We start from the raw sequence: 24987 nt of genomic DNA on the forward strand, positions 1-24987 counted from the left end.
GTGAAATAAATTTAGCAGGAAAAAAGGCCTCTAATGAAGGAGACATACATGAGGCCATGTGGGTTTCCCCATTTCTAGCTTAAGGTAATTCAGCCATTATTAAATTCTTTACATTTGCCCTGTTCACTACTCTTTCTACCATGACATATAAAGTACTGGCTGCCATTGACATAGACTCATCTTTTGCTAACCTGTAAAGGAAATGAAACCTTTTTAAATAAGTTAAGTTAAATAAGAGATTTTGAAATAAATACATTTAATTATATTAATAGTTGTGTTAATTCAAAATATAATTTATCACTGTGTCCTTGGACACATTTAATACATTGTTATTAATTAACAATCCTACAGGTATTTTCTCATTATCTACTGAACAATGAAAATCTGATTTAATTAACCTTTAAAATCTGATCTGACCATATTAACCGATGGGGACTAGGAGCTTTCATCATTCATATCTATAAGTCCCAGAGCTAATGACACTTGCTCTTTCATTAAAATGTTTTACGTTCTTATGGCTTCATTACAAACACCAATGTAATGTGTATATTTTATACAAATGTGCATACATATCTCTTTAACAGGTATAACTTTATTCCAAGGATCCAGAGAGATCTGGGCAGAACATGGAAAACATTCAGTATAAGGCCAATCACAATGAAGGGGGGGAGCATTCCATTCTTATAAAATATAGAGCTTTAATTTATTAGTCAGCAACAACAATGGAAAGGGAAGATAAAGTAATTTACACAAGTCATTACAATAGCATCACCTCTGTGCATTTAGTGTTTTTTTCTTTTTTCATAAAGTCTGATGATGCAAGAAAACAAAACAAAACAAACAAAAACACTCAAAAACTAAAGACACAGTTTTAAAAAATACCAACAAATTGTACAACCCCTCGTCACCTTTTTTTCTCTTTTTTTTTTTTTTACTGTAGAATCCCTGGTCTCATTTGAAAGAGACGATCGGGGGCTGAGATTAAGTCTGGGAATGCAGAAAAATTCCAAATTGAGGAGCGGATACAAAAAACCCTGTATGAATTATTAATGCATCTTCCAATAGGCGTTCATGCAAACTATTATAAGGCTAGAACGGGAGCTAAACAATGTGCATTCAAAGTCACTTAATGTCATAATAATAATAATGCTGCATTTCTCCTTTTTCCAAATATTTGTTCCAAAGTTGTAAATTCTTATACATGAAAATTCCATGAATCTACTTCTTGGGAACTGCTGTAGTAATATTTTTCATAGAGCACTAGAATGAGCATAAGCATTCTAATCAATAGAATGTTTGCTCACTTCTTAAAAACACTCCTCTCAATTTCACTCTGCCTTACTCTGTAATTGATGTGCAACTTGTTTGCACTTTTTGAAATTATGCTATTATCTGTTATCCAAACACATTGGTAAGATAATTGCACTTTGTACTTTGACAGAACTAAATTCATGCCAATAAGAAAATGCATCATGCTTTATACAGGAGTATATTTAAAACCAGGACATTTTTAAAGCATTTGTTTTTCCCATTTAGCCGCACTGAGAACCTCCCTCAGACTGTACTGTACAACCCTAGAAACAAAGAACAGAAAAAAACGACCACACAGTATCTTATCAGAATTACAGTACAAATACAGGTTCATGCACACAATGAAAGCCAGCTTCCCAATAATTTTGGTTAGTGTCACAACATTGTTACAATGCTCTGTTGTGTATACGGGCAATTACATTTTTTTCCACACATGAATGTCAAAGGAAGAAAGAACGAGAGATGTCTTGAGTGCTGCCTCATGTGGGCACTTCTTTCCTCTTTTAACTGGTTTTGTTTTGACGCAAAAGTAAACTCCACCTTGCCCGAGTGTGCTTGTCGCATTTGGCCCCAGCCAATGTCCCTTGAAAGTAAAACAATAATGCCCTTTGTACAAAACCTTGACCTTATATTGCACCTCTCTCTGAGTTCAAAGTTTGCAGCTGAAAAGAACCGTACCATTAAAGTGACATTATTTTGTCAACCCTTATAATGATAGATCTAATTAAAAGCTGATGCTTGTCTCATTTTTAAATTCATGGCCAGAAGCAACCACAGGTTACTCAGGGCACAGAACACAGTGAGAACCTTGTCATTCTTTAGCAAATGTAAATCTCACTAATCTGAATTAGTATCTCATCTGAAAGGTAGCGAAGATGCTGCATCATTTAACAATCAATCCTCCAATCAAAAGGGGAGGAAGGGAAAAAAAACAAAGGGCAAGCACCAGTTCAAAATACAGCTATTAAAAGGCCCAATTACAACATATTGTGGGTTCCCATGTAGAAAGAACTGTTTCCCCACAAGAACTGGGACCATGTATCGATGGTCCCCTTGCAATATCAAGTCTCTGTCTGCGAGCAGCCACAAGGAGGTTGCATTACCGGCATTCCTGATGTGTCCAGTAATAAAAAGAGTCCTGGCATCGAGTCAAAGCAAGCAAGAAACAAAGGAGATCCCATCAACCCTTTATCAACAATTCATTTCCCCGTCAGAGCGAGCGTCTCGTAGTTTGCTCCTGACAGCTTACATGCCCACTAACGCATTCCAAACAGTCGCCAACGGTCATGTGATGCCGACAGATGAGTTTTGTAATGACAGTAACAGCAACAATAAAATTAACAACATCAATAATAACAATAATATTTGCCCCAAAGGTACCTATACACAAAGAGCATGTTTTTTCTATAAGTACAAAGAAATCCACAGAATGATACTATATACAACCTACAATAAATACTGTGTATCATATATCTTACTGTTTGAGAGGATGTATGTGGGGTTTTGTTTGCAAGCCTCTTTTTTTCTCAGTTTGCTTTTTTTCCCGGTTTTTGGACTTTTTTCATGTAGCTACTCTCAATGAGTCTCTCCCAGTTTTCACAGGGTGTGGAGGGGGAAGGGTGGACGAGGGCATTTCAGACACAAAGCTGGGCTCCTCATGTCTCTACCTCCTCCTGCTCCTCATTCTCCTCCCCCTCCCCGTGGTGCCGGCGGTTGCGGGGCTTCTTGTGCTCCTTGAGCTCCTTCAGGTCTTTGGCTTTGAGGGCGCCCTGTAGCGGGTCTCCGAACTGCCAGTAGTCCTGGCAGTACTGATTGATCAGGCTCATCTCTGGCTGGCTCAGGATGGTCAGCAGGTCCTTGTACTGGCCTGCACTGGGGGTCCACTGGGTGCTGCTGGAGTGGAACGAGGACGGCACCAGACCTCCCCCACCCTCCACCAGAACGCTGTTGACAGCCCTGCTCGACAACACCACCAGCTGCATCTTCACCACTGTGTATTTGAAGTTCTTCTCCGTGGCCGTACACTGGTACATGCCGGAGTCAGAGGGCTGCAGGGACCGCAGGAGGAGACCTTGTTCTGTCTTCAAAACCCGGCCATCAGAACGCATCTGCAGAGTCAGAGAGACAAACAGCTCATGAAACACATCAAGGGAGACAAGTGCATTACAGGTGTGATGCAAAGCAGCTGTCACCATGTGTATCCATCCGTTACAGCACAAGTGATTGTTGCAGAGAAGTTGTTCGAAATCATTCACACTACTCAGACAATTAACCATTCATTGTCCTCAAATGCAGTATGTGTGTAAGTTAAGCTGCCCTGTTAAAACTGTTCATGGATCAGGTCCAAACAGAGCAGGACGTTTTAAAAGTGGGAGACTGCACATCAGAATTGCCCTGGACCATGGTGCACGAATCTGCAGGGCATGCAACAGAAAACAAGGCCATAATATCTCATTGGGCCACACTGTATAAATTTTTTTTTTTTTTTTTTTTTTTTGATAGAGTATGCAATGCATAAAAAAATGTGGTTGGTTGATTTAAAAAGTGAAGACAATAATCTGAAAAGCTTGTTTGACCATTTGTAGATTTGGTACCATTTTGAGACTCTCCCTAACTTCATCATCACTTTCTCAGTTTCTGTCTTCAGTAGTAAATAGCTAATAACTTTACTTAGCAACATATCCTGAACATTCATCACTACAAACCAAATCTGGTTAATTTAATCAATCTGCACATTGGGCTTAGCCTCTAGTCTATTTACATTTTGACATATCTGTATTATATATAACTCACTGAAATACAGTATATTCTGTATGAGAGTACTTCTCACTAAAAGTCTCAATAAGTGCATCTGTTTATGGTCCAGGAGGAAAGTGGGAGAATGCATTGGACCTTACTGCATGATTGTTACTTTAATCTGGAGGTAGTGCAAATAACAGGAGAAGACCTGGATGAATGTAAATTTGTTAATAAATGTCTGTGACACAAATTTTTTTGAAAGCTATTAAAATATCTCATTGAATCATACTTTACACACATATATATATATATATATATATATATATATGTATATATTAAACAATCTGATAAACTATTTTTACCATTGTGCACCTTTGAGATGCTCCCTAAATTAACAGAGCCTATTTACATGTTATACACATCCATACATACATATACATATACACATCAGTATCATGGACTGTCTGTATAACCTGTTTATATTGTGCAGATAACAGCTAACTGGATTACTGAAGAAAACTCCTGAATCTGATATTTCTGAGCCACACTATGAAGTCTTAAGGAGCTGCTTTCTTTCTGATATATTAACGGAGTGGGTTCGCAGTGTCTATGATGTTTCTGGGTTTTGATTTGACAGAAATATGAAGTAGTGCAATGTTTTTGTAACAAACTGTCAAATGATGGGTCAGTGATAGACAACCACTGCAAAACCTATGACCCTGTATATCCTCTTATCTCTTCAGAGTCTATACTCTGTTCATATCTGGATGATTTACAGTATTCATATTATTCACATCTCTACTCTCTTGGCCTGTACAATGAATTAATATCCGTCCTTTAAAAAAAGGAAAAAAGATCAATTTAAATATAATCAAACAATGTTGTAACTCCATCTTTCTTCACATCTATACCCATGAACTTGAATAGGTGATGACAGATTTTTTTTTTTTGCTCCGAATCCGACGTGCGAGGCAGCAGCAAAGTCGGCTTCGCTTGTGGGAATAGAGACCATCTAACAGAATAGTCAATAAAAGAGAGGCAGCAACACTACATTGCTTCACAATGAAACTTTAACTAGTGCCTCCGAGTTGTATATCATAGCAGAGGGCTTTTTTCACCGCTCTCCTTTATATGTCCTTCCCCTGGGCCAGAGGACAGTCAGAGGTCTGCAAGAGGAATCGGGAATCGTTCAATCAGAGCCCGAGTCGCTTAATCATGTGAACAGATAATTACACTGGACTCATTTTTCATATATGTCATGCCGCGTATATATGTCGCCTGCTCTCCATGGCAACAAATCAACAACATGAAATGAAATACTGTGGAGGAAATGTCCAAAGGTAATAATTCATGTTCATCTTCTGTTACTAACCCATTCAACACTTTTGGGGGTTGACATTAAACTTTGCATTTGAGTGAACTACCCCTTGATAAAATATGTTCATATAAGCAGTAACTTTGAGAAACACACCATGTGATGGCTCACCTCTTTCCTGCGGTCGCTGTTGTCTCTCTGCAGATGCCATTTGATGACAGCATGTGGGGAGCGGGCCTGACACTCCAGGAAGGTGCTGCTTCCCTCCACCCCGTACTGCACCATCTCCAGAGTGTTCTTATTGGCTGCAGGGCAGAGAGACACAGGGATTACCATGGCAACCAAAACACTCATTACCATGAGCTCCTTTGGACCAAAGATCTCAGTTGTGGTAAAAATCAAAGTCCTTTTTGCAATATGGCTGTCAGAGATTACCATAAAGCTGCAAGAATAAGCCAGTAACAACCTTGGAATGAGACATATTGTTATTTCTAACCTTCTGAGGTCCTTATTTAACAAACAGAAGTAATAAAAGCAGGACTGTAAACTGGGGAACATACTGTTGGAGTTGAAGCCTCGGCATTGACGGATGGGGTTCCCGTACTTGACGTCCTGCCTCCGGCTTCGTCTAAAGGGGTCAGACCAGTATCGCCGAATAAGGAGAGAAAACATAATAAAGCAACCGCAAGCCATTCAAAGCCATTCAACAATACATCAATTATAATAAATAAATAACCATAAACCCCCTTATGTTATTATCTACTGCAAATCTTCATCATTTACTTGTCAAACTAATAATAGTATGTAATCATTAGTCTAATGTTAATTCACCCAAACACCATGATGACTATATGATAGAAACAGATGCCATTAAATTAGCCATTCAGCGATCCTTGCAGTCTAATCTGAGCATCATTCAACACATCAGTTAGTTGTGATGTTAGTGTAACTCATGCCGTCACTGCTGCCGGTGCTCACCTCTTCTGCGAGGCCGAGTAGCGGGAGCAGGACTTGCCGTCCCAGGCGCAGTACGGATCTCGGGCTAGGCAGCAGTCAGCGCAGGCCTCGCCGTACACGTCGCACCGGTGGAGAGCCAGCTGTGTCAGGCCCACCGCAGATGACACATACAGCTGTTGCTGTTGAGAGAAAGAGGATGGGAAATGGTGTTAAAACTTAACACTAGACAACATTTAAATGCATTTTATTAAAGATTTAAACAGTCAATTTCAAGTGTAAATTCAAATTTTGTATTATCAGTATATATGTTCAAAACATATTTTCAAATTGCTCTGATTCTGTATGCTCAGGCTAAAAATTTAAAATCTAGTTGGTCAAATTGACTCATTCAATAAAAGCGAGAAAGTTTTCTATCTGTGTTTGTGAATCCTAAAAAATAGATCTATTAATTCCAGAAATCTCTGTCCGTCTCTATGTGGCTCACAAATCTAGAGAACCATTCGTCTTATCAGCTTCACACTTGGCATATGCATTGTTTAGGGCCTAATAAAGCGCATTGTCGAATTTGGTGCGATTTGGACAAGTACTATTTTCAGTACTAATAAACTTTGAATAAACATGTGACCAGCGCTACGTAACAGCAGTGGAGCAGCTTTCAGCAGCCAGCAGCCAGTCTTTGCAGGTCCCTTTTACAGTTTCAGAAAGAAAACTGCAACCAACATAAACAAACGAACAGCCCATAAACAGGCAGGTTTAGAATGGGCTCTGGCCTAATTTATAACTTGGAAATAAGGTCACTGTATTTGCACAATTTGAAAATAACAGTAAAAAAGAGCACAATTCAGACTACATGCATTCAGGTAGCTGGTTTTGAGAGTGATTCAATTTCACAGTTGTGTATCCAGGGGCTTGTTCCATCTTCAAGGATCGTATTTGCTCTCATACAAAAACACAAACCCAGAGTAATGCAATGAGATAAGAATAAAATCTTTGTCCTGCACTGTGCTGAAACAGCAGCAGGCTGTGGATCATCTGGTAGAATACTGAGCTCATCTCGATCAGGTTACCATCATAATTTCATGATCAGCTGTTGAGATTCATCAGTGTGGCAGGCTGTAATACTAACTCTCTGTCTGTGGGACTGATGTCATTAAATGTAGAAAAGGCCAAGTATTTTAATCACTTTGAAAGACAACACTAACTTTTATGTCTTCTCCACATCTCTCTTCCCATTGTCTGCCCTTGTCATGCGTGTAGTATAAGAATTATGAAGCAATAGGGCGGCACAGCTGTATGCACGTATCTTGTGACCTTTACGAATTGTCATTCATTTCTTTTCTTTGGAAGGTGGCTGCTTTTCTCTTCATGTCAGCAAAGGTTAAGAAAATCTGTTGCACAGACATACTTACCCTTTTGGATGAGATCTTCATTGTTGTAATAGGAGTAGGGGCCTTTATGGAGAAAATAGGTTTTTTGTGAGCACAGTAATCTTCATTGCAGATGACAATGTAAAACACAGAGACGTTAGCAGAATAGGAAAATAAGAAGAGAAAGGACTAGAAATGCATGAGGTATAAGGTATTAGAGTAAGAAGAGAAAACGCTTACCTTGAAAACCTCCACCTCCTCCAGGACCAGCTCCTCGGTCTGCAGATCGTCTCTGGGCAGCACGATGACCTTCTGGACTGTCCCTTTGTCTGTGGAAGAGACGCACACCTGTCAGCTACACACCTGCAACCTCTCACCCGTCCACCTGGCAAAGGCCCCTTGGATATCCATTTTATTCCCTCAGCAACCTCAAACAAGGGATAATCCTCGTTTCAACAGGCTGTGTTGTACTCTTCACCTCTGTCCCTAGGTTCTCTCCAGTTGAACCTTTCCTCAATGACATGATGCTCTGTTCCACTTAGCGTACCCCCTGCTTCCACCATGACAAACCTCTCCTGTCATCCCCAGCTTCATTCTTATCCACACCTATTCATTCTGGATGCTGTAAGACCCTCCAGGCTTCCCTGGCATGTTTGATTTCTGTAAAGAGTCTGACATTCCTGTGAGTGGGACACCTGAGATTTATTATGACTTCTGCATTGAGCCTCGGCGCAGGGCTAAATGGTTGAATCTGACAGCAGCTGAAAGGACACACATTCCTCCACAGTGGCCGCCGCCGCACACAAACCCATCCGTGTCCTCCCCTTAATACACACATGAACAAAGAGATCAGTAAAGAGGCGTTGCATGCAACTTCTGAGGGCTGCATTATTGTGCTGTGGCTGCTAATGTCATCCTGGGGTCTTATTAAAGGTTTGAGGCATGCAGACGGACACATAATCACTCTTACATCAGTGGACAAGATGAAGGTAATGGATGAACTAGCTGTAACCTCCTCCTCCTCCACATCTTACTACTTCTTCTTCTTACTGATCCACCCCTGCCCTCCAGGTACAAATCTCCTGTTGTTTACTTCATGTGAACAGTGCAAGGTACAAACCCTTTGATCGGTTAAATTTCCACTCAAGCACAAAAGGAAAAGAATGCTTTTCTCCAAATGATAGATGATTGCATGGGAGACAAGCCCTCCATTTACATGGGATTTATTTCCATAGGGGGGGATTTTTTTCCTTCATTATTCAACTTCCCGCTGACACTGTCATTCACCATTCTCACCCAGATCAAAAGGGTTCACGGGTTCCTTCTTCAGACTCACTTCATGTACACGATAGTCACTTATAAATAACCCTAAAACGGCTGTGGTGACAAAAACTCTCCATTCTATTAAATTTTATTCTATAAAGTTTAGAACAACACTCACCAGTTCCTAAGAAGAGCACTTCATAGTTGCCATCTGCAGCCGCCACCTGGTCCACAGTGATGGTGGTGAATTCATAGTCCACATTGGTCCGAACCACTAGGGGGCGCTTGTGTACTGGGTACACAGCATTGTACATGGCCGGGTGATTCCTCATGAAGTTAATTACTTCATCTGGATAGTCCTTAGTAGACTTCATGTTGGGAGTGAAGGTACCTCCAGGGCACTGAGGGAAAAACCGAAGCACATACATTCAAAAATCCATGAAATAAATAGATCATATGGAAAAGTATATCCAAGAGCTTGTCTTGCAGTTATATTTTCATTTTGGTTATGTATGGTGCCAGATGGTTTCTATTTGTCAAAGAGGAATCACTGTTATGCCTGAAATCACCATGTTTCCTGTGGGATTTTCATGTGTGTGGGGTCAGTGTGAGGTGAAGCTCACCGTGCCAGGACGAGGGTAGGGGATCTTCCCAGTGTAGGCCACCCATTGGTAATTGGGACCCTCCTTGTGGGCGAAGGGTCCGTTGAAGACCATGCGAATGTCGGCCATTGAGTAGACACAAACCGCTGAGCCTTTGAAGACGGAACTGTGAAGTGCAAGAAAAAGTATCTCAAGTTAGACAAACAGAGCGTATTATTGTTGCTGGAAATATACAAGAATACAGTATCTGTTAGAGTCCACTAACCCAGAGACAGAGAAGACTCCATATATCACAGGATTCTTTGTGTCCTGTGTCGGCTGTATGTAAACATCTCCTGCAGAGGGAAACAGAGAAATCACGTCAGTCTAAAGAGTGACTGAAGGACACATCAAGCTCTACAGCACAAGCGCTCTTCTTTACTAATATTTACACAGCTTTCAGTCAATCCAACCACTCTTAGCTAGATAGACCTTTAGGCTACACATCCTTGGAAGGCTGAACCTTCATCTTTGTTGAAAACACATGGTAGCCATTACTGGATTTAGATAGTGAGGCTCTTGGGTTGTGTCTTAAAGCTTCTGACAGTCACTGAAATCCATAACTGCACCCAAAGAATAAAGTTCAGGGAATCATGTAAGACACAAACATGACTGCAAAAGTATAGCGCTTTGAGCAAATGTCAGAATCCTAGCATGCTCATGGTGACAATACTGACACAGACCTATAATATAAAATCTTAGTTTAGTTTGCTAGCATTTTAACATTCGGTTATTAGGACTAAATATAAAGTACAGCAACAACTCATTGGAATTTGGTTCAAAAATGGGGTTCAAGCTAGCATTCAGTCTAGAAATAAAGAGAGGTAAAAACGTGTTCCTGTGTGTAAAACCTCAGTAATCAACTGTACAACAAGGAACAGAATGATGGAAGGATATGTTCGGTGAAGGCTTTATTTACAAGATAACCAATTAAAAGGCTATTTCACCTAACCATCCCAAATGCTGCAATTCAATCTAAGCATTTGACATAGAGCTAGCAGTGCTGTGAATTCAATCACTGGTCATAGGCATCACCAGGACATCATGTGCGGAGAAGCTAAAAGTCGGCTTCTGAAGTGCCAGTGGTGTGACATGCTTCAGCACAAAGCAGTGATGCAATGGATGACCAATAACACACAGGCTCAGTACATAAGGTTTCTGTTATAAACTTATTGAAACCTTATGGATAATAGGCTGTGATTACAGTAAAACTTCTTTTGCCACCTCTCTCTCTCTCTGTGTCTCTCTCTCTCAAATACACATGCACACACATATTCCTGTGCTCCTTTCTGAGTGAAGACACTAATAGGCATAATGCCCTTTACCCAAACCTAAACTCAATTCTAATCCTATCCCTAAAAGCAAGACTTAACTCACGGTCCTCACTTTCACAAAACCTAAACCTATTCCTAACCTAAAAAGTCTTCACCCTGTGAGGTCTAAGCTCAGAATGGTCCTCAAAATATATTAATAGGCGCACACACACACACACACACACACACACACACACACACACACACACACACACACACACACACACACACACACACACACACACACACACACACACACACACACACACACACACACACACACAAACACACTGAAGTGTGAAGGTCCTCTTATTCTGTCAATACAACTGGTTGTCAATAACTTGCAATATTGAACCATAAAGTAACCAAAATCTATCACACATCATTTATAATGCATTAGAGAGAGAGAGAGAGAGAGAGAGAGAGAGAGAGAGAGAGAGAGAGAGAGAGAGAGAGAGAGAGAGAGATGGTTGTTAATTATTAATGCAAAAGCTGAACAAAAAAAGCATGAAAAATCATCATCATATTCCTATGATACTTTTTGAGAACCCTGGCCCCTATCCTCGTATCAACACCGACTGGTTACAGTCTAGACTGCAGCAGTGTGTGATTACTGAACCACCTGAGACTTCTCCTGCAGAGACAGAAAATGTGACCATGATGTGCAGGGATTCTCCTCCTCCTACGTCCATAGTTCATGTCTTCCACTTGAAGGAAAAGGAAATATCTCTTTTGTCCCGAGGGAGAACTGCATCATATACTCTTCAGCCAATTCTGAAGCTCTGTAAATCACGGACGCTCACATACTCTGTCCTGCAGGGCTCTGACATCGGACACGGCCTGATTTAAATCATCCTTTTGTTGTTACTGAAGGAAAGGTCCAGAGCAACAAATAAAGAGGAGCTAAACACGTGACGGGTGATAAGTCTCTTTCCTGTTCGGTACCTGACCTAAATACTACTCCCAGGAGGCATGTTCACTGCCTACAATAGGACATGGGCCTTCGAGGGAAACTGAGAATGTTCTCTCCAACCTAGTTTTGCAGGAAAATGACCATGGAGTAAAGACACAACCGAAAACGTCCAGAAGCGAGAGATGAAAAGAGAAAAAGTAAAATTATGACTATTAATGCTAAGAAAGTGCAGAAACAGAAGAAGAAGTGATCAGATGGAAAAAAAGAGTCAATTTTAGATTTATGCTGTCACAGTCCCACATATGTGAAATAAGCAGTCAGGCTAATATGCAGATAGTCTGATACATGAAGGGTGTGAGTTTTGTCATTGAATCTGAACTGCTGTTTGGTCTTGTCCAGGGACTATCCACAACTGCAAGCTTATTCCTGTAGACAACCAGATTCCCCAAAGTCACACCCATACACTCCCTCACATGCACCATCGTGCGATCTTCCACAGCTGCCACAGCCGGAGAAATGGAACGGTCATGGGTTAGCGTGGAAGCAGCACAATGGTCTGTCATGGGTGTCACACAACAGGCGATCCCTGGCATGACATACAGCTGCTGTGCTGCAGAAATGAGCGATATGCACGCAACAACACGCAAGTGCATGCTAATGCAGACAAGATAGTGCTCAGGCCGAGATAGAGCTGTCATGAACGGAGCTCACATACAGTCACTAAAAAAACAGATGATCATGAAAGCAAAGGAGGAAAACAAGGCTACGTGATTTGCAATAAAAGCTATCCTGACAGTACAGTGACAGCTCCAGGGGATCTAGCGTGTAACAGCTAGGAAAGGATCCAGATTCCACAACTGCCTTCCCTATGTTTTCATGGCAATAAAATCTCAGCATCCCATTTCCTCAAAAGAAAATTATATTTCTGTTTGATTGACCTTTGGGTTTGTACTGTCTGTTTCTCTTTGCGTCTCTCCCCCTTTCCAGACATGACATGTTTTTTCTCTCTCTGACTTTTCATCCCTCCAGCCATTGGGACTTGTTTTAAAGCACAACCTCATTTAAGATGCAGTAGTGTCTTCTATTATAACTGGGTAAAAAAAGCACTATAACACTGTTTAAAATCACAATGGGTCATTTAGGTACAAGGTGAAGGACAGAGTCAGTAGGTTTTTCAATTCCCCAGGCCTCAGACGTGCTTTACCATAAAGTATTTTTATATAACACCATTACAACAGGAATGCAGGTGCTCTGAACATTTCAACAAATTTCTCAGTAATTAATTGTAAATTATGTAATGTTTCACCTTAAGCTCCTATTTGAAAAGGAGCGCAGCTTTCCAGATTCCCACTCAAGGGCGATTGCTTGTGGCGAGGGGCCGCCCACCTTTGATTAACTTGTTCAAATATATATATATGTCAATATCATGGTGTAGAGACGTCCCAAAATGTTCACTCTACGTAAGTGTTGGCACAGTAAGGTCCAAGATGGTTTGAAACACTGGGAGGCAATTTGAGCCATGTTCAAGCCATAAATGTATGGGTGATATTAAAACTACTATTCCCTTACAGCTGTTAGGGGCAATTTGGGTTTCAGTATGTTGCCTAAGGACACTTCAGAAGGTGAACTGGCGGAGCCAGGGTTCGAACAACCAACCCTCTGGTTAGTTGATGACCGTCTATACTGTCTGTGGCAAACAGCACAAAACAGTTGCATATTCTCTGTCCAATGGTAAAACAAATCCTGCCTCTACCAACACTTCTACAGCTCTTGAATCAACAGGATGTGTCTTGATTGTTTAATCCCTCCATGCGACGTATAAAACACACAACTTGTGGTTTTTCCAGGAGGTTATGTGAGGGAATATTTGTTAGTGAGGCTCAGCCACTTCCTCCGCCGCTTGCCAGGAAAACATTGTTGTTTTTATGTTTTTCAGTTTTTGTACAGATTAAACAAACAAGACATGAAAGGTTAATTAAAGAGCTTTGGAGGTGCTGGAAGGCGGATTTCAATACTTTTGGACGGAGCCACAGAGCCAGGCTTTTTCCATGGTTTTCAGACGTTTTTGCTAAAAGCTGCTGCTGTAGCTTCATGTCAAACACACAGATACAAGCGTGGTATCAATCTTCTCATCTAGCTCTCGGCAACAAAAAAAAGCAAAATATGAGCGTTTCCCTAAATGTCAAACTAATCATTTAACGGCCTACATTTTTATGTGCAGTAGTTAAAGACCCACATCCCCTTGTGAGATCCTAAAACCTCAAGTTTTGTGTGTCAAGACAAACCTTTCAGTGAGCAAGCTTTATAAACATTCAAACTAGACTGTAAATGTGAAGCCATTAGCATGAAACTCAATCATATCCAATTTACTGTCCCCTCTAGGAGTCCTTGGCAGGAACGACTGCTCTGCAAACTGGCATGTGCACGTCTTTGCTTCTCTTTGGACATACGCTGACATGCCCGTCCTTGTTCATTCACTAGTTTGTTCCACTACACATGTACAGCCTTATTCAGGCAACGTCCTGAAAATCCTCCTCAGTGCCAGCAGATGACGACTCTCCGATCCGCCAACAGAGCCACGCCACTGCACGCCTGTGTCAACACTGTTCGAACCAGCACAGACAGAAGCCTCATTTGTCAAGGCGACGCAAGCTTGCTCCCCTTCTGAACCGCTTTATAGGTGAAGAGGCTCCACACGCGAAAAAGGACGCAGAGATTCTGAGAGCATGTCACTTGTGTGTCAAACAAACCAAAAACTGTTTTTTGGACTGCAGGCAGGTTGAGTTAAAAGCAAGTGGTGTGTCCGCAAGGTAAAGAGACAAAAAAAACCTATCACAGGATTCAACAGTCACAGTACTTTTCATTCTTGAGATTAGTTGAAGAGCGATAGCTGCACACATCAGTCTCTTATCACTCTGTGGCTCTATTTTAAACCAGGAAGACTAAAAGAGATTCCTCCAACACACACACACACAGTCACAGACATTCCTGCTGGGTGATCTGATCTGTCCGCCATCAGACCGCCCCCTTACACACACACACACACACACAGACACACACACACACACACACACACACACACACACACACACACACACACACACACACACACACACACACACACACACACACACACACACACACACACACACACACACACACACACACACACACACACACACACACACACGTTGAAAGAAAATGACACAGCGGTAGGGGTGTGTGTGTGTTTTTAATGCGTGTGTGGGTGTGTCATTCACACTACAGTAGGCTGTATGGGCCATATGATTGGAGTGGGCTCCAATATGGGCCAAAGACACTTTAGTGTGCGTGTGTGTGTGTGTGTGTGTGTGTGTGTGTGTGTGTGTGTGTGTGTGTGTGTGTGTGTGTGTGTGTGTGTGTGTGTGTGTGTGTGTGTGTGTGTGTGTGTGTGCGTGTGTGTGTTTCACTCTTGGCAGGTCCTGTAGTAATAACAACAGAGCTTGCAGTAGACTGTTCTCTGCTTAATATTTCAGATGTAATTATACATGACAGGAACCTAAAAAAGAATATGTCTGTGATAAATCCAGCCATGTCACTTTTATTCTTCTCTTTGCTATTCGATACCTTCTGTCAAAAAGATTAACTACTTAAAGACAGATTTAGTTTCTTTAAAAAAAAAACAGGGTGTAACAAGAGTTTTTGGGCTGAATTACAGATAATAATACTAGAACTTCTGGGAAAGAGCTGAGATTCTTTTTTCAAATATCTATTTTATTACCCCATTTGTCAAAATATATTGCATTACATATAGATGTCCTTTGCATTAAGAGCTGAAAACATTATTAACTCTGCATTTGTTTGTTTGTTAGCAGGATAATGAAAACTATTCAACTGAAGTTGTGTGGAGGGGTGGGGCATGACCCGAGGAAGAGCTCATTCAATTCTGGTGTGGATCCGAATCAGGGTGCAGATGCAGGAATTTTTTTTCCTTTAACATTAAACATTTATCATTTTTTGTGGATTTCTCAAAGAATAATTCATGGGCCTTGAGTAAAATAATCAGACATGTTTAGGGAACTGATATTTATGAGTGTTCCATGAATCTATGAGTGTTGGAGCAGAGCCAAATAAAAATCAGGATCTGGAGAATTTCAACGTGGTTTCATAAGGGGAACATTTAGTCTGATTATTACTATAGCAACTTATTTGCTAATGAATATGCACACATGTATTCCATTAGCAAAAATACCAATAATTGATGTTTGTCCTCATCATAAATGACAGTAAATGTGTATTTTGGACTGATAGTCAGATAAAACAAGAAATTGGAAGACAGTAGATTGGACTCTGCAGTGGCAGTTGTCTTTATCCCTTTTCGGAATTTTTATAGATGAAATCATTAATCATTAAACAATAAAGTGATGAGCAGATTGAAATGACAACATTGTTAGTTGCAGTCCAATATGTGGTTGATGTAATCTGGCAGAAGAACGGTGACAATGACTTTGGCTGAACTGACCACCTACAAACACATCACTGTACTGGCAGCGTGTTTGATTGACAAGGACGTCTATACAACGCTCCCCGCCCACACTGGCTAATGTACAGTCAGAGAAACCACAGCAAGATCTGTTAAAGGCGTGTTTGTACTCACGGAGCTCGTCGAAGTGCGTCTCCATGCCGTCGGCGCCGGGCACGGAGCAGATGAGCCTGGCCTTCAGGAAGGTGCTCCACTTGTTGACCAGGCAGCAGTGGCCCCCGTCATCGTTCTGTATTGGAGAAGAGCAGAATAGAAAAATTACAGTTTCTCCATCACTCACTCACACTCACACCCTACTGTGTCCTCCTACTGAAAACAGACCCAGGTGGAGCCACCCACACACACACACACACACACACACACACACACACACACACACACACACACACACACACACACACACACACACACACACACACACACACACACACACACACACACACACACACACACACACACACACACACACACACAGTATATGTTGGAAGCAAAAAGCAGGGATGGGGGCTGGGATGGTAAACACTGTCTCCTCCTATTTAGACACTTCCATCTGCGGTGGACCGAAGCCAGAATCCATCCCAGTAAAAAAAGAGTTGAGACCAGTATGTGCTTCCACAACCGCCATCTTCAGAAAATGGAGCGCTCTAATGAAAAATTATCCATATTTTTTTGTTACACTATAAAGGGGAGGTCGTGCACTTTTGATGAAGCCCGTTTGGGGAGTCGAAATGTTTTTATACTTTCCAGTGTGGTTACAGTAAACGGCTGAGTGTGTTTCAGGTGGCGTGCAGGGTGCAGAGAACGGCAGTAAAAAGTGTCCAGATGTGTGGCGGAGTAAGAAAGACAGGGCCGGGGTCTCCGGAGGCCGGGCCAGAGCCCGCTGAGAGGGGGATGAGTGTTTGTGTGCCGGGTCAGCGCCTGACCCCCCCTCGAATAAATACGGCGAACAGCTGAGGCGATGAGCACACACAGCTACATTTTCTCACTCACGCCCGTACGCATATACCCGCTGTAATGTTCATACATGCACGCAAACATTCACATACGCCTCATTCTCAGAACGATGTCCCACAGTGCCTCCGAGACATTTGCTATCATTTGTTTTCATGGCTCGCAAAAGCACACAGGCTTTTGTGAAGAAGCTCTGGTTTAACTGAGAGGGACTGAGAGTTTTCTTAAAGGCACTGAGTTTTTCTCTTCTCTGTAAACTTAAAGCGTCACGTTTTAGGACTGCCAGAGAGAAGAGGTCAGGAGATCACGGGGTCAGAGCTCAGAGGGCAATCTCACAGACAGAGGGATGCATTGTAGACAGGAAGGTTAAAGACATGTGGATTCCAGCACGTCAGCGTTGGCCAAATACTCGTCCCGCGCCCGTAAACATTCAAACACAGTGGGTGACTCGCCTCAGGACACTCCAGCCTGTTTTTCATATCCATGCAGGGTTTTCTTTTCATTATGTTTACACCCCAACACAAACACACTCCTGACTGTGTACACACCAGGCAGATGCGTCCTATTCGGGACTGGGTCACAGGACTGTGGCCCATCTCGGAGGACTTTTCCCGGAAGAAGAAATACAGCTTGTCGTCATTTCTCTCCGCGCTGTCAGGGATGAGGTGTACGTGGATGAATGTGGGGTCTGTGGGGAGAAGGGATGGTGAGATGTTTAGGTGGAGGAAAGAAATGGGAAAACCTTAGATGGAAATCACTTATTATACTGTTAGCATTTCCTTTTTTTGTTGAATGACTGGCAAACACAATAATCTTTCCATTTCAGCAATGGATTTGGAACAAGATCCAAAATCCGTGAACAATTTCTGATTCAATGAGGTTCACATTTAAGTCATTCTTTGTTTACTGAGAGCTCTATAGCTTTGAGCACAGCCACACATGACTGAATACATTTAGAACTGGTTCCTCGTTCAAGCAGATTGTGTCATGCGAAAAATCTTACAAAATAGAAATTGTCACATTTATTGTTTGCAAATGACTTATTAAAAAAAAGCTTAAGGGGCATTTCAGGCAGCAGTCAGATTTCAACTAACCACAGTGCCTCCCTGGCCCCACCCCTGAATCCGCCCCTGCTGTATGTAAAAATTGGATGAAAGCCTTATGTATCATTTACAGGCAAAGGCATGAGTTTTACCATTCAACCATCTGGAGTTGTACTGATCTGTTCGCATCGCAGTCTTTGGCCCCAACGTGCGGAAAATGGCAGAGTCTGTTCCCATAAAGTCAACATAGACCCCAGCATAGAGTTCACCATCTGAGAGAGAGAGAGAGAGAGAGTGAGAGAGAGAGAGAGAGAGAGAGAGAGAGAGAGAGAGAGAGAGAGAGAGAGAGAGAGAGTCTTTGATTACGACATTATTCCAGCGGCACAGTTTGCAATTAAATTAACCAGGCCTTTGCTTCAAAATCTATATTTATATATTGAATATCACAGGACTCTTCATTTCTCAATACAGCGGATCAGCATAAAAAATGTAAACATGGTCTACACATTAGTCTTAGTTTAGATATAAAATGGTCGGGATGATATTATTATCATCATCTACTTAAGTAGCCTACAATTTCCTACAAAATAACTGACATGGAAGTGTTATTTGTTATCATCAGTGAAATTAATCAACAGACAAACTTGTGAATTCATAGCAATCAAATGTGATCCAATAAAACACTGGAGCATTGACGAATTGACAGTTTTTATCAAAGCTTAAAACCTAATAATGCCAGTTTAAAGAGAAGATAAATAAATAGAAATTAATAGGAACTGCTTGTAAACCTACATAACCACTATATCATTTTCTGGTTTCTTTAATGCATGGATACTAATAAGTTAATTATAAGAAGCTTCTATTTTCCTTGTAATTGCTCCTAACTTCCATTGTTCTTTCGATAAAACTTTGAGGAAATGATCACAGGACATGAAAAATAAACGTAGTAAAAGTTGTCCAAACTTCCTTTCACAACTGTCACACGCACTTCATGAAGACATAAAATACGAGCACATCCATGTGTGGGGACTGACAAATGTACACAGCAGTCTTGTTAAGCCCCAGGAAGGCAAGGTGTTTGTCCTCCAGCTGCTGTCAGGGCCCCACTGAGAGCAGGTGTGGCTGTCAGGGCTCTTAAGGATGGAGTTAAGAGACAGCGGGAGGTAGCACAGAGGAAACAAAACACTCTGTCCTACCACCATTATATTCAATGTCATGGTTCTCAGCCGTGCTCTATGGAGATTGATGACATATCATTAAAATGTCTACGGATGACAGGATGTCTAATGCGGTGGAGAGCTGAGCAGTTAGTGGTCAGTGGCAAATCTATTGTTGTGGCGCAGGGTTCTTAATCCTTATCAACACTAACAACAGTGTCCCCAGTATGATGCAGACTGGTGGAGGTGGGAGGTAAATCCATCTTGGACGACAGCATTGGTTCCATACTGGTCAGCTGGCACTGTGCTAATGTGGGAAAGCAGTGGCAGTGATTTACACCCGCTGTCTCGCCCCGCAGAGAGATCGCCTTTCACTGGTGGCAACTGTGGGTTCAGGACCTGACTGAGTGACCTTGGTCAAAGGGAACAGAGGACGCTGCCTTCCGAAGTTATTTTACTGAAACATGACACATATAGTTACTGAATGAAAATAGAGATAGCGCCTTTGACAAATTAAGTTAATTATAATAATGATAATAACTCAGATTAATATTGCACCCAAAGCCAGTTTACAGAGTAACGAAAAAATGATTACAAATAAATAAATAAAACCATGTGTTTCAGACAGAGGGTGAAAAGAAGAGCAGCAGCAATGGACAGTATGATGAAAGTGATGTGTTTTCTGGTTGAATCATGAGCCTGAATATGAACATAATACTTCCCCTGTAATAGAAGCATCTGCATTCACTGTTTCTCCACTGATTTATTCAGGTTTTCCTATATTATATCTTTTCCTATATTATTCCTTCTGCTATTTTCCCCATATAAGCACTAAATGTTTTCGTAACATTTTCAAAGTAGCATTAGAGGATTCAAATATTCATAAAAACAATATTGTGCCCATTGCCGCCCAAACAAGGTCAAATTCCTGAGGATTAAATGATTAGGCTGATTAGAATAAGTAGCTCACTGTAGCAAATAGGCTCAGAATGAAAAAATTAAACTAGGCTTGAACTTTCTGGACCAAAAATATGAAATGTGAGTAGATAAAAAGCCACATAAAGAAACAGTAGACTAAAAAGATGCATATGGGATGAGGCTGCCGTTGCTCTGAGGACCTCAAATGAGATGGGCTGGGTTGAAGCCATGCCCGTCTCCTCACGTGACCAAACTCAGATGGTACTCACTGATCAAAGCTGACGCGCTGTTGAGCTTCGGGTCGTAGGAACACTTTCCCTTCCCGGATTCCACTCTTCCCGGCTCCAAGTGAAAGATTTCTTCCTGTAATGGAAAAATCATATGGAGATAGAAATAAATTCAGCGCTCTTCATCTTGTCATGGTGATTCCCCTGTGTAGGGTAAATGAGGCAGCGTATGTGCTCCCTCTGACTCCAGTGGGACCCATATGGCCTGATGGGGGATGAAGTATTAGAATAATGAGGGTGCGTTCATACAGAAAAATACATGGGGGAAAAAGCGAGGAATTTCTAATCCATCTCCATGCCACTCTGCCGCGGAAAACAATGTGTCATGGGCTGCTTCTCTCGGCATAATAAGCTGCATGCCAAATATCTCTCAGCTTCTTGGTGCCTATGGCTGTGCAGGCTCACTGCTGACACCTGTAATCCAGCACAGTGAAAACAAGCCCGGGATGGAGGCTGGATGACTGATGCTCACCGCTTGTGGCAACCCCGCACACAGGCACTGATAGGTGATTGGCAGGAATTTGCGTACGAGGGAAGGGGAAAATGAATCAGTGGCGTGCGATGACATGTCCTGTAGCTCCGCCTCACAGACCAGAGCATGTCCGACCGCCTTTTCTCACTCCCAGCCGGGACAGAGATGGAGACTTCTCTGTCATTGTCCATCAGCACTAAAGCACGAGAGAGCTTACGGCACTCTGCCAAACTCACTTCATTGGATCATACACGCAACCCTGTGCAATTCCCTACTCATCTTTGATTAAAATCACCACTTGTGAAAATAAGAAGGTGCTGGCAGCTCACTCGCAGCCATGCCAGATGTTGACATGTAAAAAAACGGTCACAAACATTTATGTGTACCAGAGGGAATCTGCCCCCTGCACATGTTTTTACAACCCTGCTGTAAAATACGACCCCGTCAGAAAAGTTGCAACATATTTTAAAAGACATGACACGAGACAAAAAAAAAAAATTGCAACTTTCTCAAAGTGTCCCACTTCACCTAAAGCCCTCACGTTCTTTGAAAGTCCCGTCCTGTGTTTCAAAGTGCTTGGACTGCTCAAACAGTGGAGACATGTTCAAGTATGTGGCTCTTTTAATTTTTTTCCCCTGCACAGCTAGTTGGCTACAGATGGCTGGTGTTTGCTCTGGGCAAACAGTGCCTGCTGTGGGAGTGGGTCGGATGCTGACTAGTCTTGCTGCCTCTGTGGGAGAGACTGCACCACATTCCTACAGAAGGTGGAGGGCTCGGTGGGGTGAAGGACTGATGGGAGGGACATCCTGCATTGTCTCAGATAAGCGGAATGGATGTTTCAGCCATCTGTTCATCATCTCCATTGAAATATATGCAAGATAAAAATTCTATATGCCATGCATTGAACAGGGGTGAAAGCCTGCTTAATTAGATGTGAGCCTAGCAAAAGTCAACAGAAATTTGAAAAGCCATTTCCATTTGATAACCCAGCTCTCATGCAAAATGTGGCATTTAGCACAACGCAAAGCACAAGAAGGACAATGGTGGATGAGAAAGCATGCTCGGATGGTGAGGCTTACACAAAGAAGATATGAGTGAAACGTGAGAGAGAATGACATGAAATTTCATGCATTTGCACAGATGACACAAAACTTGAAAGACTGTGCTCAGACTGGAAAGGATGCATGCTGAATGAGATAAACAAATGATGGCCAAGTTAAAGATGATGTTGAGAAAATGTGCTCAGACACAAAGAGAAGGGAGCATGCTGCTGGTGACCACGAGCCCAGGCAGTATGCAGGGCTGCGGTGCAGACAGGGCCCACATCGCACCTTTAGTCCGAGTGTCTCGTGCACCGCGCTGGGTTCGGCTGCGCGGCTAGCCCTTCCTCTGGCCTGGGCCATCTGTAGATACATGGACGTCTAAAACAGGAGACAGCAACACAAACTGAATGTTACGCCACTGATGAGGAAGGACCAAGGACCTTCCTGTTGTCCTTGCACACTAAATTTGTCCTGACTTCCAGACATGGTAAGAATCACCCTCAAACAAATACTATTGAAATTAATGTAATGCAAGAGCATAAGGAAAATGTAACTGTGTGTGTGGAAGACTGTACAGGGAGTGTGCATAGCTTTATTTGACCAGATGGTGGAAAAGGCAACAATAATAGTTCTCTATCCCGTGGTTAAGTCAATAAAGGCTCTCACAGTATGGCACATACATTCCCTTCAAAACTGCTGCTAAAGCAGTATTACATTTTTACAAACGCTACAAGGCTCAGAATTTACCCTGTGGACAGACCAAGCAGGGCTTAAATCAAATGACAACAACCCATCTTTATGTTGAATTCATAACAACAAAAATGTGTGTGTATGCATCTGTGAGTGTATCATCTAACATCTTGCAACGTTGTTAACTCCCCGGCTCGGCTCAGGAAGGTGGTCATTGACGACTCAGACCTGTCCGTTCAGTGTGACGGAGAGAAAAACAGTCCTCTCATTAATGGACTAGAACTGGAACATTCCACTGGCACCCCATAATGGGAGCTCCCACTTCCAATTAGCCCACGTCTCACATGGTAGAGGCTGGCGGGAGGCCTGGATGGATGCATGTCGGGGCAGATGGATAGGTGAGTGAATGGAAGCCCTTCGTTAGCGAGGGGTCATGTGGGATCTGAACGCAACGAGGGACACATGGAAGCCGCACTTGCTTGCTGCAAGTTCTCTGAACTGTTTTGTGATCCCCAAAGAGAGACTAGTGGGAAATTTACTTTGTATTTATGCCCCTTTTTAAAAAGTCCCCAGGTCATGATTAGTGAACAAGTGTGATATTTAAAGAAGAGTGAGGTGTTAAAGGGGAGTATGCCGAGGTAGGGATGCCTGGCATGGTTTAGGAAATTCAAGAGGTCCCATTAAAGGCTGAGACTAAACAGAGTAACTTTAACAGCTCATTGGGGACGGCAGCTGTGTGCTGGTGATGCTGTGCTGGCTACATTGCCAGATGCAGAGACAAGGTACCATGAGCAGGCTTAATGATGGAGGGAAATCACTGTAAAGGGAACCTGATGTAAGGTGGATGGAGAGTAGGGACCTTGGTAGAGCCAAAAAAAAGAGGGGCCCAGCTATGCGGTTCATGATGCAGATTAGAGAGAGCTGTTGAGAGTCCTTAATCCTAACCTGAGGTTTGCGTCCGCGGTTGACAAAGGTACAGACTGGATTGTAAGCTCCGGTCCCACAGATGTACAGCTGGGTGCGATTCCATGGCTCGATCAGACGGATGAAGTTTGCACACTCCTCCTAGAAACACAAGGATTGAGGTGAATTAAACCACAATAAACATCCAGTAGGTACTTTCATAGCCTTCCTTTACTGGTACAACTCCTACAAAATTACCAAATGCTAAGCCTCTCATTTAAAAATATACCAGTATTACTGTGCTTCTAAATATATTTATATATATATATCAAACTATCAGACAATGGTGTTGTGCCCCCCACCCTAGCCTGGCAGTGAGGAGAATGGGCGAGATTGACTGAGCTTCTCTGCTTCAATCCATTTCTGTCTATTTGGCCAGACAGAAGGGAACCAGACTTTTTATTGGGCCAAGTCTGCGAGCCACAGGTGAGTGGCATTTACACAAGTTCCTTCAATTAAAACCAACAGATATAGCTCTGCTGAACAACTGTGCAAAGGTTGTGTGTGGTGTCCACCCAAATACTTACATTGGCGTCCCTCCCACTCACAAGGCACTCCATCCTCCTTCGTTCAGACACTGGCCAGTGGATCTGTGAGGGGAGGGGGGGAGAGAGGAAATTTCATCGTCAAGGTCCAACCTGTTACACATCACTGGCATTTATGAGAATAGGGGGCTAAAATTGCAAAAGGGATATCCACCAGGGGTAATATTAGTCCTGATAGGATTGTCATAACCCAATTACAGTGTTTTAATAACCAAAGAAATGTGCTCTCCAACAAAAACTAACGTGAGCTAGCCAAAATGGCTGCCACTGGGGCAATAGAGCAGAACATTTTGCCCTGGGGCCAGCTGCTGTGAACGCTGAGGTAAGAGCTTCAGCTCAGTGTAACAGCCCATTTAGGGGCCAGAGTTTGAGCAAAGGGGAGGCAGAGAATGGGAATGGTCTTACAATATGTGGTTCCTTGTTGATGTCGTGGAGATCCAAGGACAGGATGTGGTCCTTGCTGCCGACGTACATGCGGTCGTGATCTTCATCCATACGCAGGATCCTGTAGTCGGTGGTGTTGAGGAGGTAGGCGAAGTGATGCGCGGTGCCTGTAGATCTCAGCTCTGTTTGGAGA

The 24987-nt window shown here is 42.4% G+C and overlaps 1 protein-coding gene across 5 annotated transcripts in view; it reads right to left on the bottom strand.

Moving 5' to 3' along the window:
* Positions 1-572: 572 nt before the first annotated feature.
* sema3fb (sema domain, immunoglobulin domain (Ig), short basic domain, secreted, (semaphorin) 3Fb) overlaps positions 573-24987 on the bottom strand; it is a 61247-nt gene continuing 36832 nt past the window's right edge. The window contains exons 3-19 of one of the 5 annotated variants that reach the window (XM_034585629.1): positions 24816-24976; positions 24393-24455; positions 23848-23967; positions 22501-22590; positions 20680-20773; positions 18488-18607; positions 17841-17980; positions 16456-16570; positions 9820-9889; positions 9576-9720; positions 9131-9353; positions 7930-8018; positions 7732-7773; positions 6344-6501; positions 5926-5993; positions 5537-5670; positions 573-3419 (exon numbers count right to left, since the gene is read on the bottom strand). In XM_034585629.1, the coding sequence (XP_034441520.1) occupies positions 2967-3419; positions 5537-5670; positions 5926-5993; positions 6344-6501; positions 7732-7773; positions 7930-8018; positions 9131-9353; positions 9576-9720; positions 9820-9889; positions 16456-16570; positions 17841-17980; positions 18488-18607; positions 20680-20773; positions 22501-22590; positions 23848-23967; positions 24393-24455; positions 24816-24976 (2285 nt within the window). In that variant the 3' untranslated portion in view covers positions 573-2966. Of the gene's footprint in view, positions 3420-5536; positions 5671-5925; positions 6009-6343; positions 6502-7731; positions 7774-7929; positions 8019-9130; positions 9354-9575; positions 9721-9819; positions 9890-16455; positions 16571-17840; positions 17981-18487; positions 18608-20679; positions 20774-21169; positions 22464-22500; positions 22591-23847; positions 23968-24392; positions 24456-24815; positions 24977-24987 lie in introns of those variants that run through there. The other 4 variants (XM_034585628.1, XM_034585631.1, XM_034585630.1 and 1 more) reach the window with 4 other exon arrangements.

This window comes from Hippoglossus hippoglossus, chromosome 5 (genome assembly GCF_009819705.1).
Source record: "Hippoglossus hippoglossus isolate fHipHip1 chromosome 5, fHipHip1.pri, whole genome shotgun sequence".
Taxonomy (NCBI): Eukaryota; Metazoa; Chordata; class Actinopteri; order Pleuronectiformes; family Pleuronectidae; genus Hippoglossus; species Hippoglossus hippoglossus.